A 13,576-nucleotide genomic window follows, 5' to 3' on the forward strand; every position below is an offset into this window, starting at 1 on the left:
GCAGTGGCGCTGAATGCTTCCGAGGAGCAAGGGACGAGTGATGGGTAGGACGGAACGGGCTAACATGAGGATTGGCACGCTCCGGAACAAACGTGATTTTTATTCACCGCGAGATTTGTATCGAAATGAAGCATTGACTGACAGCGGATGTTTTGAATTCATGGAATGCTATGATCGATTAGCAAAATATAACATCTTTAGTCAATTATTAATTAAAATTATTAATATTTAGTAAATTTAGCCAATGCTGAATAAATAAATTCCAAATACGAGAAAAAATTCCTCTGCATGTCATTTGGGTTGCTCAAACGTGAATTTTCGGATTAAAAACGACTCTACCAAAATTTAATCCTACTTACGAATGTATTTTTTTTTATTACGGCTGTGCTCTTACTTAAGTAAATCAGCTGATGATACACAAGTTAGTGTAGACTGAATGGAGATAAGTTAACTTCATCTCGAAATGAGACGATGTATTATTTTATTCGTGTCGTCTATGACCTACAACCCTAATACTTAGCATAGTTAACACAATTTGCAAAAAAAAGGTCACTAAAATTTGTTACGTACCTACTTAAAATCTACACAAACAACGCAGTGCGACAGAATGAAATTAGACTGAGAAAGGTTGCATCTTTCCTTTTTTATAAATGCTGGTGATCTCTACGTAAAAGTATAAAACTATCGACTACTAAACTCCGATTGATCGTGGAAACTGAACTGTATGAGAATTGCAAAAGTGTAAAGAGATACTACATCTCTTCACTTGGAACAGTAAGTACACTGTTTTAAAGAGATGTTGAGCGAGGATGGTGCGAATGACTTTGAAAATGTTCTTTTCCAGCTTAAAATCGCTTTGTACCTAGGTGTAAAACTGTAAACCAAATCAATTACATTATTAGGGGCCATAGAAAATGAACTAAAATTATAGTAAAACGTGCTAATTGCTAGAAATTAGGATAAAATTTTTGGTTAATTTAGAAAAAAAAGTAAAATCTTAGAAAACTGATAAGCCGCATCTAATACTTTTTGCTTACTTGACGTCAAAACTGAAATTCGTTACACACGTATTCGTTCTATGTACATACAACTCCGTAGAAAATGTCGATCCTTTATCCAAAAGGACCGTTTTCTTCATAATCCGCAAAAGTGTTATCGAAGTCAAACACGCATTCATAATCTATTAATTCTCCGGCGAAAGAATAACTGCGCTCTTGATCCGGCTTCGGCGCAGAAGCATCCGTGTACCACAACGCTACTGCGGACTGCAATCAATAGTGAAGATGGAGCGCCACTATGTCCTATAGTGGGTTTAGCAACGTGAGTGCATTTAATCAACGAACAGTTCTTTGAGATCGTGCTCGTACATTGCAATCAGAAGCATGATGCCGAAACCGGATGTCATGCCGAAGAACTGCAACAGGAACTCGGAAGTTTTACAACGGTCCTCCGTACCGTGGGCGGACGTCAACTCGGGAATCTGGAAAGGAACGAAAATGTTATGTTATTCATTTCTGCTATCCATTCTACAAATTTGGGAAATTTAAGGCATTTTTCTATGTTAATTACGTCCTTACGGCCATTAAAGAAAGGAAGGATTGTTAGTTCGACTATCATTGTTACTAGAGACCGAATATATCCTGAAGTAGCGTATCTCAACCTGTGGCACATGTACCCCTGGGGGTGCCTTCGCTGGCCCCAGGGGGTACCTCGGACAAAAGTGCGTAAAGGCGGAGGCTCGGAAGCTTTCTTACAAGAGGTCCGGAAGCCTTCCTTCAGGAGGCTTAGGAGTCGTACACTAATTACGTAAGCAGTAATGGGGGGAGAGGGTGTTGAAAAACCCAAAAAAATGCTTACGTAATTAGTGTACGGCCCCTTAGAAGCATCCTTCCAAAAGGCTCGGAAACCTCCTTTCAAGAGGCTCGGAAACCTCCTTTCAAGAGGCTCGGAAGCCTCCTTTCAAGAGGCTCGGAAGTCTCCTTTCAAGAGGCTCGGAAGCCTCCTTTCAAGAGGCTCGGAAGCCTCCTTTCAAGAGGGTCGGAAGCCTCCTTTCAAGAGGCTCGGAAGCCTCCTTTCAAGAGGCTCGGAAGCCTCCTTTCAATAGGCTCGGAAGGCTCGGAAGCTTCCTACAAAGAGGCTCGGAAGCCTTCTCCCAAGTGGCTCCGAAGCCTCCTTCCACGTGGCTCGGAAGCCTCCTTTTAAGAGGCTCGGAAGCCTCCTTTCAAGAGGCTCGGAAGCCTCCTTTCAGAGCTCAGAGCCTCCTTTCAAGAGCTCAAGCCTTCTTTCAAGAGGCCTCAAGCCTCCTTTCAAGAGGCTCAGAAGCCTCCTTTCAAGAGGCTCAGAAGCCTCCTTTCAAGAGAGCTCAGAAGCCTCCTTTCAAGAAGCTCAGGAAGCCTACTTTCAAGAGGCTATGAAGCATCCTTTCAAGAGACTGAAAGCCTCCTTTCAAGAAGCTCAGAAGCGTCCTTTCAAGAGGCTCGGAAGCCTCCTTTCAAGAGGCTCGGAAGCCTCCTTTCAATAGGCTCGGAAGGCTCGGAAGCTTCCTACAAAGAGGCTCGGAAGCCTTCTCCCAAGTGGCTCCGAAGCCTCCTTCCACGTGGCTCGGAAGCCTCCTTTTAAGAGGCTCGGAAGCCTCCTTTCAAGAGGCTCGGAAGCCTCCTTTCAAGAGGCTCGGAAGCCTCCTTTCAAGAGGCTCGGAAGCCTCCTTTCAAGAGGCTCGGAAGCCTCCTTTCAAGAGGCTCAGAAGCCTCCTTTCAAGAGGCTCAGAAGCCTCCTTTCAAGAGGCTCAGAAGCCTCCTTTCAAGAGCTCAAAGCCTCCTTTCAAGAGGCTGGAAGCCTCCTTTCAAGAGGCTCAGGAAGCCTCCGTTCAAGAGGCTCAGAAGCCTCCTTTCAAGAGGCTCAGAGCCTCCTTTCAAGAGGCTCAGAAGCCTCCTTTCAAGAGGCTCAGAAGCCTCCTTTCAAGAGGATCGGAAGCCTCCTTTCAAGAGGCTCAGGAAGCCTCCTTTCAAGAGGCTCAGAAGCCTCCTTTCAAGAGGCTCAGGAAGCCTCCTTTCAAGAGGCTCAGGAAGCCTCCTTTCAAGAGGCTCAGAAGCCTCCTTTCAAGAGGCTCAAGCCTCCTTTCAAGAGGCTCAGAAGCCTCCTTTCAAGAGGCTCAGAAGCCTCCTTTCAAGAGGCTCAAGCCTCCTTTCAAGAGGCTCAGGAAGCCTCCTTTCAAGAGGCTCAGAAGCCTCCTTTCAAGAGGCTCAGAGCCTCCTTTCAAGAGGCTCAGGCCTCCTTTCAAGAGGCTCAAAGCCTCCTTTCAAGAGGCTCAAGCCTCCTTTCAAGAGGCTCAGAAGCCTCCTTTCAAGAGGCTCAGAAGCCTCCTTTCAAGAAGCTCAGAGCCTCCTTTCAAGAGGCTCAGAAGCCTCCTTTCAAGAGGCTCCAGGAAGCCTCCTTTCAAGAGGCTCAGGAAGCCTCCTTTCAAGAGGCTCAGAGCCTCCTTTCAAGAGGCTCAAGGCCTCCTTTCAAGAGGCTCAGAAGCCTCCTTTCAGAGAGCTCAGGCCTCCTTTCAAGAGGCTCAGAAGCCTCCTTTAAAGAGGCTCAAAAGCCTCCTTCCAAGAAGCTCAAAAGCCTCCTTTCAAGAGACTCGAAAGCCTCCTTTCAAGAGGCTCAGGCCTCCTTTCAAGAGGCTCAGGAAGCCTCCTTTCAAGAGGCTCAGAGCCTCCTTTCAAGAGGCTCAGAAGCCTCCTTTCAAGAGGCTCAGAGCCTCCTTTCAAGAGGCTCAGGAAGCCTCCTTTCAAGAGGCTCAGGAAGCCTCCTTTCAAGAGGCTCAGAGCCTTCTTTCAAGAGGCTCAGGAAGCCTTCTTTCAAGAGGCTCAGAGCCTCCTTTAAAGAGGCTCAGAAGCCTCCTTTCAATAGGCTCAGAAGCCTCCTTTCAAGAGGCTCAGAGCCTCCTTTCAAGAGGCTCAGAAGCCTCCTTTCAAGAGGCTCAGGCCTCCTTTCAAGAGGCTCAGAAGCCTCCTTTCAAGAGGCTCAGAAGCCTCCTTTCAAGAGGCTCAGAAGCCTCCTTTCAAGAGGCTCAGAAGCCTCCTTTCAAGAGGCTCAGAAGCCTCCTTTCAAGAGGCTCAGAAGCCTTCTTTCAAGAGGCTCAGAAACCTTCTTTCAAGAGGCTCAGAAGCCTCCTTTCATAAGGCTCAAAAGCCTCCTTTCAATAGGCTTGGAAGCCTCCTTTAAAGAGGCTCGGAAGCCTCCTTTCAAACGGCTCAGAAGCCTCCTTTCAAGAGACCCGGAGGCTTCCTTTCAAGAGGCTCGGAAGCCTCCTTTCAAACGGCTCAGAAGCCTCCTTTCAAGAGGCCCGGAGGCCTCCTTTCAAAAGGCTCAGAAGCCTCCTTTCAAGAGACTCGGAAGCCACCTTTCAAGAGGCTCGGAAGCCACCTTTCAAGAGGCTCGGAAGCCTCCTTTCAAGAGGCTCGGAAGCCTCCTTTCAAGAGGCTCGGAGGCCTCTTTTCAAGAGACTCGGAAGCCTCCTTTCAAGAGGCTCGGAAGCCTCCTTTCAAGAGGCTCGGAAGCCTCCTTTCAAGAGGCTCGGAAGCCTCCTTTCAAGAGGCTCGGGAGCCTCCTTTCAAGAGGGTCGGAAGCCTCCTTTCAAGAGGCTCGGAAGCCTCCTTTCAAGAGGCTCGGAAGCCTCCTTTCAAGAGGTTCGGAAGCCACCTTTCAAGAGGCTCGGAAGCCTCCGTTCAAGAGGCTCGGAAACCTCCTTTCTAGAGGCTCGGAAGCCTCCTTTCTAGAAGCTCGGAAGCCTCCTTTCTAGAGGCTCGGAAGCCTCCTTTCTAGAGGCTCGGAAGCCTTCTTTCAAGAGGCTCGGAAGCCTCCTTTCAAGAGGCTCGGAAGCTTCCTTTCAAGAGGCTCGGAAGCTTCCTTTCAAGAGGCTCGGATGCCTCCTTTCAAGAGGCTCGGAAGCCTCCTTTCAAGAGGCTCGGAAGCCTCCTTTCAAGAGGCTCGGAAGCCTCCTTCCAATAGGCATGGAAGCCTCCTTCCAAGAAGCTCGGAAGCCTCCTTCCAAGAGGCCCGGAAGCTTCCTTCCATGAGGCTCGGAAGCATCCTTCCAAGAGGTTCGGAAGCATCATTCCAAGAGGCTTTTTTCCAGAGGTTCGGAAGTCTCTTTTAGAGGCTCGGAAGCCTGGCTGCATGACCTCGGAAGTCTCTGTTCAAGAGGCTAGTAAGCCTCCAAAAGTATTTAAAGTTTTATAGGATGCTAAAAAATAAACTTAACTGGGACTCAAAAAAAATTCCCACAGCTTTCTGGAGAGGTCCGTTTTTCATATATCTCATGAGTTATGCTTATTTTCATTTACAGCGAAAAAATAGAAACCCCTGATTTAAAAACGCCAGTAAACCAATAAACCAACATCCAACTTACCATGTCCACCAGTGCAATGTACAGGAACAGTCCAGCCGCCACGGAAAACACCCAGGCCGAAGCCTCCGGTTGATGCCCAATCACGATGCCGATTATAACGCCAATAAAGCTCAGAATCGATGACAGCAAGTTGTAGTACACGGCATCCCGGGCGGACATGCCCGCCTTCAGCAGCACCGCAAAATCTCCCAGCTCGTGCGGAAGTTCGTGACAAAAGACGGCAATGGCCGTCGAGAACCCGCCGGCAATGTTGTTCGCGAACGCCGCTCCGATGGTCATACCGTCGGTGAAGTTGTGCAGCCCGTCGCCCATGATGACCATCCAGGCTACCGCAGACAGCGATCCCGGCGGCGAATGAACATGACCGTGCATGTGGGTGTGTCCGTGGTGCTTCGTTTCATGCTCCCGCAAGATGATGGTGTAGTTTTCGGCTTGCATCTTCGGCTTAGTGGATTCACTTTCGATCGATGCATCGTCCAAATTGGTGGAAACCGTGTTATTGTCCTGGTTGGTGGAATCGTCCTTGGAACTGATGTGATGGAGACTGACGTAATCTCCGGTGTGCTCTCCGCCATGATCAACGGCGCTATGGTTGTTAGCACACTTGGCCGATGCGTTGTTGTGATTGTTGTGGAGATGGTTCTCCATGTGGTTGTGCTCGTGATGATCGTCCTTGGTTTCCGTTGCGATCTCATCGTAGCAATAGGGATAGGAACTGTACTTGTGTTTGCACTGCTTTTCGCCACTGCCGGCTATTTGCAACGAGCTGGACTCGGGTTCACGCATCACCCTCACCCGCGAAGAAGGTTTGTCCTTCTTTTCCTGGTGTTTGTACCATTCAGCTACGACTGTCAGGAAGCGCTCCATAAAGTAGAAGAAAACGATTCCCCCCACGGCAGCCAGTCCCTTGAACATCATTTCGTCGTGGGAATTTTTCATCGTTGTAGCCATCATGGCGTGGGGGAGTAAGTGAAGCAGAGCGTCCCCGCAAAGTGTCCCCACAGCCAGTGCCACTAGAAACTGTATCGCATGCTGGTAGAAATGCTTATCCATGCAAGGTATCACAGCCACGCCCAGCAAACCACATAAACTAACACCCAGCACTGCCAGCGTGGAGTAGATCCAAACCGACAATTCGATCGTGCTGTCACCCTGCTCACCAACGTGTTCCTTTGAGGGATACAGCGATGCTTCGGTGGCCAAACTGGCCAGCTCCGGAACCACGGTCGGGTCGATACATCCGGCTCGCTGTCGTGACGTTTTCGAGGCAAGTTGTGCCAAAAGAATCGGACAGATGTTGAACAGATCATCCCGATCCAGCCGGATTGACGCCTTCAACCGATCTAGTTCGCTCGTGATGCTACCGTTACTACTCCCATTAGATTTCGTGGAAGGTGTCCTTTCACTAGGAACAGTGCTATTACTACTGCTACCACCGACACTGACGGTGGTATTGGATTTGTTACTACTGCTGCTACTGGTATTGGTGCTAGCCGCACTATCATAATTGTTTTGAGAGAGTCTTTCCGCTGGTCCCGTCGTGGCCATTGCCAGTGGTTTGGGGATTGCTATCCGCTTAACAAATGCGACACTGTTGATGCACTGAAAACAGAAGGCATTTTTTGATTATTTCATCAATAGATAAAAAAAATGTTTATATTGATTCAAGCTGCTAAGAATTAAACTTACCGCATCATCACTATCTGCGTCCCGATCGTGGGCTGACGAAGTCACTAAACTGCTACTGCTACCACTTCCACCAATCCGTTCCGTCACCAATCGGTACATGTTCAACCGCTTCATCATGTTCTCGAATCCTGCCACATCCATCGTCATGGATGTGGGATCACCAAACTCCTTAAATATGGACACCATAAATGTGTCCAACTTATCGCGAACCTCCGCCGTCCGATCATCATCCTCGTCATCATGATCGTGATCGTGTCCACCACCATGATGGTGATGGTCGTGATCGTGGGTATGTCGCTTCACCAAGTGCACCTTTCCTGGCGCAACGGTATCCGGCCTGCGGAAGATGGAATTCATCGCTGCTACTGTCGAAAATGTGCTACCACCCGATAGCCGGGGTTCCGACCCGGAATCGGCATCGTGCTGCTTGCAGGGTAGATGATCGGCACACAGTAAGCACACGACACACACCGCCATGATGTGCCGTGCCATTTTGCTGCCACCAACGGAACGAGCCAGACTGACGACTGCCGTCGCGGGGTGCTCTTTCTGATCCAAGTCGGCAGCAGTAAGGAATTTGTTACTTCTTGGCTGGCAGACTGCGAGGGGTCGTGCAAGCTGTTACACAGCGGGTTTCACTAGTGACGACTCCTACCAACTCTATCCTTCTGGAGAGTGAGTTGATGTTTCCATGGAGCTTCTATGATAGATGGTGTCGTAGAATAAGAATGTCTGTAAAAAAGGAAAGAGAGGAATAGTTTTATTAGATTTTTTGAAATTCTAATAACATTCTATTATACTTTATCATTCAGTACATTAAGTGAACTTTATGATTTGATATCACATTCCAGTAAAATGTTTGTGCTGTGTAAATTGGCTGGAAAAGAGATTTTGTCCTAAAACTAGCAAACTTTCATTTTTTTTAATAAATTCAAGGGCATTTTACTTCATATTTTTCAATTTCTAACGAATTTAAAAGGTGAACCATAACCTGCTTCAAGATTTTTATTGACCGGAACCTTGGAGATAGACGGAAGAGGGACGCATTATCCCAAGGGCAAGGCATCAAGTCGCTGTTTCTCCGGATGACTCCGAGGGAAGCAAGCGAATCCACTCTGCAGTACAAGCAAACTGTAAAAAGCCTGAACGCTGTAAGTACAACGAGCTTCCACGGGCCCAACGAACTTATCTTTTTGGGCGCTAAGTCATATAAGCCGCTTTTAGGCACCCTGGGAACACCAACTCAGGTCATAAGTCCCAACAGATACAGCGTTCCTCCCCGGGTACTCCAATCCGGATGGTAAGACCTACCACTACCAGCATTTTCCACAATTTTGGCCAGCTCGTCCCGCTTATGGACCCAAACGCCACCTTGGCCCGACCAATCAAGACTCCCCAACCCATCACAGCGCTCTGTTGGGAGTTCCAAATGGACTCCCAAAGCGCTCTCTTCCCCATCGATCAGAGATATCATCGCCCCTACCCGTGTCAGATTTGGAATCAAAGAATACTCCCGCTTCCTTTTCAACTCCTACGCTTCCACCGGAGGTCAATTTCTGCCTTCAGTGGAACCTCAATGGTTTCTGGAACAACTTTCCAAACCTAGAACTGTTGAGGAACAACAGTTTATCCTGGACCATTGCCTTCCAAGGGGTCAATCGTGTTTCCTCCGCTTCTTTGGATCGTTTCCTGCAAGGGAAATGAAAGGGGATATGTAAGGTAGGGTCAAATATCCGGCACTCTGTTGCGATAGAGATGCTTTGGGAGGTCCTCTTTGATGTCTTCTAGATTAGCGACTCCGAGGAAGCATTCTCATCGGTGTAGTGAATGTTTACCTCCCCAACGGAGCAATCTCCGTCAATAAGCAAAAGGTGAGTAGTATCATTAGCTCTTTCCTTCTCCCCTTGTGGGCGACATAAATGCCCAACATCCGACTCAGGGTGGTATAGGATCTGATCCTCGTGGCGCCGCCTTACTCGAGACTTTCTAGGAGGCCGATCTCGTTCCCCTCAATGATGGTACCCCTACCTTTTTCAATGGCCTCTTGGCCTCCGCAATTGATGTGACCATTGCCTTTTCTTCCCTGACCTCTACGGAAGTAACCACTACCCAATCCAGGTCACTACGAATGCCCCTCCCTCCGCTGTCACTAAGAGGCCTCGATGGCGTTATGATGCCGCTGACTGGGAATCATTCGGTAGCAACATTCGATGCGCGATACAAAGAAGCACCCCGCTAACGCTCTTCGACTTCTCCAAGGTCGCCGTTGACGCCGCTGATTCTTCCATTCCTCAAACCAGTACTCGGCCTGAAAGAAGAGCTCTTCGTTGGTAGTCGGGTGAGACGCGTCGAGCCGTCAAAGTCAGGAGGAAGGCACTCCGAGGCTTCCCCCTGGACAGCCAAATAAGGCAAGGCCAACTACAAGCAAAACACTACGAATGTCGTACAATTATCCAAGACGCCAAAAGAAAGCAATGGGAGGACTTCCTTGACTCCATCTTGACTCCTTTAATCCGGCCCAACTCGCCGCCGAGCTATGAAGGAAAGTCAATGCACAAAACCGTACTTTCTCTGACCCGTCGTAGGTGGCCAATACTCTCGGGGAATGTTTTGCATCACTGGAATCAGTAAGTGGCTACCCGCAACCGATTTTTTTAGGAAACCGGGAATTCTTTTAGGAATTTTTAGGGAAGTACCTTAAGAACTTCTTACCGAAAGTTTTTTCAGGTTTTCCTTTAAGAATTCATTTAAAAATTCGTCCCAAAAACCCACCAGAAATACTTTCGATAAACCTTTCCACGAATTCCAGCCACGAAAAAAATATAAAATTCCTACAGGAATTCCGTTGAAGGATTCTTTCAGAAAATCAATTATGATGGAGTTCTTCTAGAATTTTTTTTATTTAGTTATGAAATAGTTTCCGATGGAGATCCTAAAGAATTTTTTAATGTTTTTTTTAAAGAAATTGTCATCCTAAATGAATTTCTAAAGCAATTTCCGGAGGTATAAACGGATTTCCGGAAGGGTTGCTAGAAGGATTTACGAGGGAACCTCTGAAAGATTTCCTAAAGGAACTTCCAAATGCATTCCTGAAGAAGGTTCTGACGGAATTTCTGAGGGAAATTTCGATGAAATGCAACGAATTTCTCCCTAGAGTTTCCAAAGTAATTACCTAAGGAATTACTGGAGAAATCATTAAAAAAAAAATCCGGTTTTTTTCTATCCATTTTTCTTGCAACTCTGCTTTGAGGACATTTCTTTTTATCACCAGACTAAGGCCGGAGTGGCCTGTGCTGCACATAAAAGACTTCTCCATTCAGCTCGGTCCATGGCTGCACTTCGCCAACCACGCAGTCTGTGGAGGGTCCGCAAATCGTCCTCCACCTGATCGATCCACCTTGCCCGCTGTGCACCTCGCCTTCTTGTTCCCGTCGGATCATTGTCGAGAACCATTTTCACCGGATTACTGTCCGACATTCTGACTAAGTGCCCGGCCCACCGCAATCTTCCGATTTTCGCGGTGTGAACAATGGATGGTTCTCCCAACAGCTGATGCAACTCGTGGTTCATTCGCCTCCTCCACGTACCGTCCGCCATCTGCACCCCACCATAGATGGTACGCAACACTTTCCTTTCGAAAACTCCCAGTGCGCGTTGGTCCTCCACGAGCATCGTCCAGGTCTCGTGTCCGTAGAGAACTACCGGTCTTATAAGCGTTTTGTAGATAGTCAGTTTGATACGGCGGCGAACTCTATTCGAACGGAGCGTCTTGCGGAGTCCAAAGTACGTACGATTTCCAGCCACTATGCGTCTCCGAATTTCTCTGCTGGTATCGTTATCGGCAGTCACCAGTGAGCCCAAGTACACGAATTCTTCAACCACCTCGATTTCGTCACCACCGATAGAAACTCGTGGTGGGTGGCTCACATTTTCCTCTCTTGAGCCTCTTCCTATCATGTACTTTGTCTTCGACGTGTTGATGACTAGTCCAATCCGTTTAGCTTCGCTTTTCAGTCTGATGTAGGCTTCCTCCATCCTCTCAAAGTTACGTGCCATGATATCAATGTCGTCGGCGAAACCAAATAACTGGACGGACTTCGTGAAAATCGTACCACTCGTGTCAATCCCTGCCCTTCGTATTACTCCTTCCAAAGCGATGTTGAATAGCAGACACGAAAGACCATCACCTTGCCGTAACCCTCTACGGGTTTCGAAGGGACTCGAGAATGCCCCTGAAACTTTAACTACGCACATCACCCGATCCATCGTCGCCTTGATCAACCGTATCAGTTTATCCGGAAATCCGTTTTCGTGCATTAGCTGCCATAGCTGGTCCCGATCGATTGTATCATATGCGGCTTTGAAGTCGATAAATAGATGATGTGTGGGCACGTTGTATTCGCGGCATTTCTGCAATACCTGACGTATGGTGAACACCTGGTCTGTGGTAGAGCGTTCACCCATAAACCCGCCTGGTACTGCCCCACGAACTCTCTTGCAATTGGTGTTAGTCGGCGGCATAAAATTTGGGAGAGTACCTTGTAGGCGGCGTTCAGCAATGTGATTGCGCGGTAGTTGCTACATTCCAGCTTATCGCCCTTTTTGTAGATGGGACACACGACACCTTCCATCCACTCCTGCGGCAGAACCTCATCCTCCCAAACCTTGGTAATCACCCAGTGCAGCGCTCTAGCCAGTGCCTCACCACCGTGTTTAAACAGCTCTCCTGGTAGTTGGTCAACTCCAGGGGCTTTGTTGTTTTCAGCCGGCCAATCTCCTCCTGGGTTTCCTGGAGATTCGGAGCCGGAAGTCGCATGTCCTGCGTGCGTGCTCCAAGGTTCATTACCATACCGCCACCGTTGTCTGCCATATCGCCATTCAGGTGCTCTTCGTAGTGCTGCCGCCACCTTTGGATCACCTCACGCTCGTTCGTAAGAAGGTTCCCGTTTATTTCCTTACACATATCGGGCTGCGGCACGTGGCCCTTACGTGAACGGTTCAACTTCTCATAGAACTTTCGTGCGTTATTAGCGTTATTAGCGCGGTACAGTTCCTCCGTCTCTCCACGGTCTCGATCTTCCTGCTGACGCTTTTTCCTCCGGAAAATCGAGTTTTGTCTGTTCCGCACCCGTTTGTATCGTGCCTCGTTCGCCCTCGTGCGGTGTTGCAGCAATCTCGCCCATGCTGCATTCTTCTCCTCAACTAACTGCTCACATTCGCCGTCATACCAGTCGTTTCTCTGATCCGGAGCCACCGTGCCTAGTGCAGCGGTTGCGGTGCTTCCAATGGCGGATCGAATATCTCTCCAGTCATCTTCAAGAGATGCTGCGCCTAGCTGCTCTTCCGTTGGGAGTGCCACTTCCAGCTGCTGCGCGTAGTCTTGGGCTAGTCTACCGTCTTGTAACCGCCCAATGTTAAGCCGCGGCGGACGACTCCAACGCGTGTTGATCACCGTCGAGAGTTTTGAGCAGACATACTGCGACGAGGTAGTGGTCGGATTCAATATTCGCACTGCGGTAGGTGCGTACGTTCGTGATGTCGGAGAAGAATTCACCGTCGATTAGAACGTGGTCGATTTGGTTTTCCGTTACTTGATTAGGTGATTTCCATGTGGCCTTGTGGATATTCTTGCGGGGGAAGAAAGTGCTTCGGACTACCATTCCGCGGGAGGCTGCAAAGTTTATGCATCGTTGGCCGTTGTCGTATGTCTGCTCCAGCTGCGCATAGAACGCTTCTTTCTCGTCGTCGGATCTCCCTTCGTGTGGGCCGGTTCCCAGCTCGTTGGTGGTGCCACAGCTTTGGTAGAAGGTAGCCACTCGATTCCCGCTTTTCCACACTTTCTGTCCTGTGCAGCAGATTTCCTGCAGCGCTACGACATCGAAGTTGCGGGGATGTAATTCATCGTAGATTATCCTGTCGCAACCTGCGAAGCCTAGCGACTTACAGTTCCATGTTCCAAGCTTCCAATCGTGATCCTTTATTCGTCGCCTAGGTCGTTGCCGATTGTATCGAGTCGTATTATCTTCTATGTCGTTCGTAATAGTTGTTTTAAAAAGGCGGCTTATTGGGCCTGCGCAAACCTCCTGTCTTGTCGGAGGGCCGTCGTGTCAGGGCTGTTTAGCGTCCCACCTAACACCAGGACTTGCTTTGAGGACATACCAGGAGGAAATAGGAGTCTGGCAGGGGTCTATTCTGATGGTTCTGGCAGGGCTCTATTCTGATGATCACCTACCAAAGAACATCTACGTTTTTGTCTACGCGGACGACATCCTACTTGTGGTCGTCGGAGACACTTCGGCACGAACGCGTATCTGAATCCAAGCAGCAGTTAGTGCAGTTCATTGGTGGGCCTCGCCGGTCGTTTTCACCATGTCGGCCGGGAAAAGTGTCCACGGGTATATGTGCAACTGGCGGCACCGTCTCTCCGGCCCCAATTTCAAGATTAATGGGCAGCCGAATCCAAACCGGAAACTCATCAAGGTCCTCGGA

General features: G+C 48.8%; 1 protein-coding gene across 7 annotated transcripts in view; it reads right to left on the reverse strand.

Annotated features, from left to right (window-relative positions):
- Nucleotides 1-344: 344 nt before the first annotated feature.
- The window catches only part of LOC134210527 (zinc transporter foi), an 84,589-nt gene continuing 71,357 nt past the window's right edge, over nt 345-13,576 (reverse strand). For all 7 annotated transcript variants that reach the window (XM_062686569.1, XM_062686565.1, XM_062686567.1 and 4 more), the window contains 3 exons: nt 7,088-7,819; nt 5,399-7,000; nt 345-1,480 (listed from right to left, as the gene is read on the reverse strand). In XM_062686569.1, coding sequence (XP_062542553.1) covers nt 1,331-1,480; nt 5,399-7,000; nt 7,088-7,579 — 2,244 coding nt within the window. In that variant the 5' untranslated portion in view covers nt 7,580-7,819 and the 3' untranslated portion in view covers nt 345-1,330. The remainder of the gene's footprint in view (nt 1,481-5,398; nt 7,001-7,087; nt 7,820-13,576) is intronic.

The sequence above is a fragment of the Armigeres subalbatus genome, chromosome 2 (genome assembly GCF_024139115.2).
Source record: "Armigeres subalbatus isolate Guangzhou_Male chromosome 2, GZ_Asu_2, whole genome shotgun sequence".
In the NCBI taxonomy this organism is placed as follows: Eukaryota; Metazoa; Arthropoda; class Insecta; order Diptera; family Culicidae; genus Armigeres; species Armigeres subalbatus.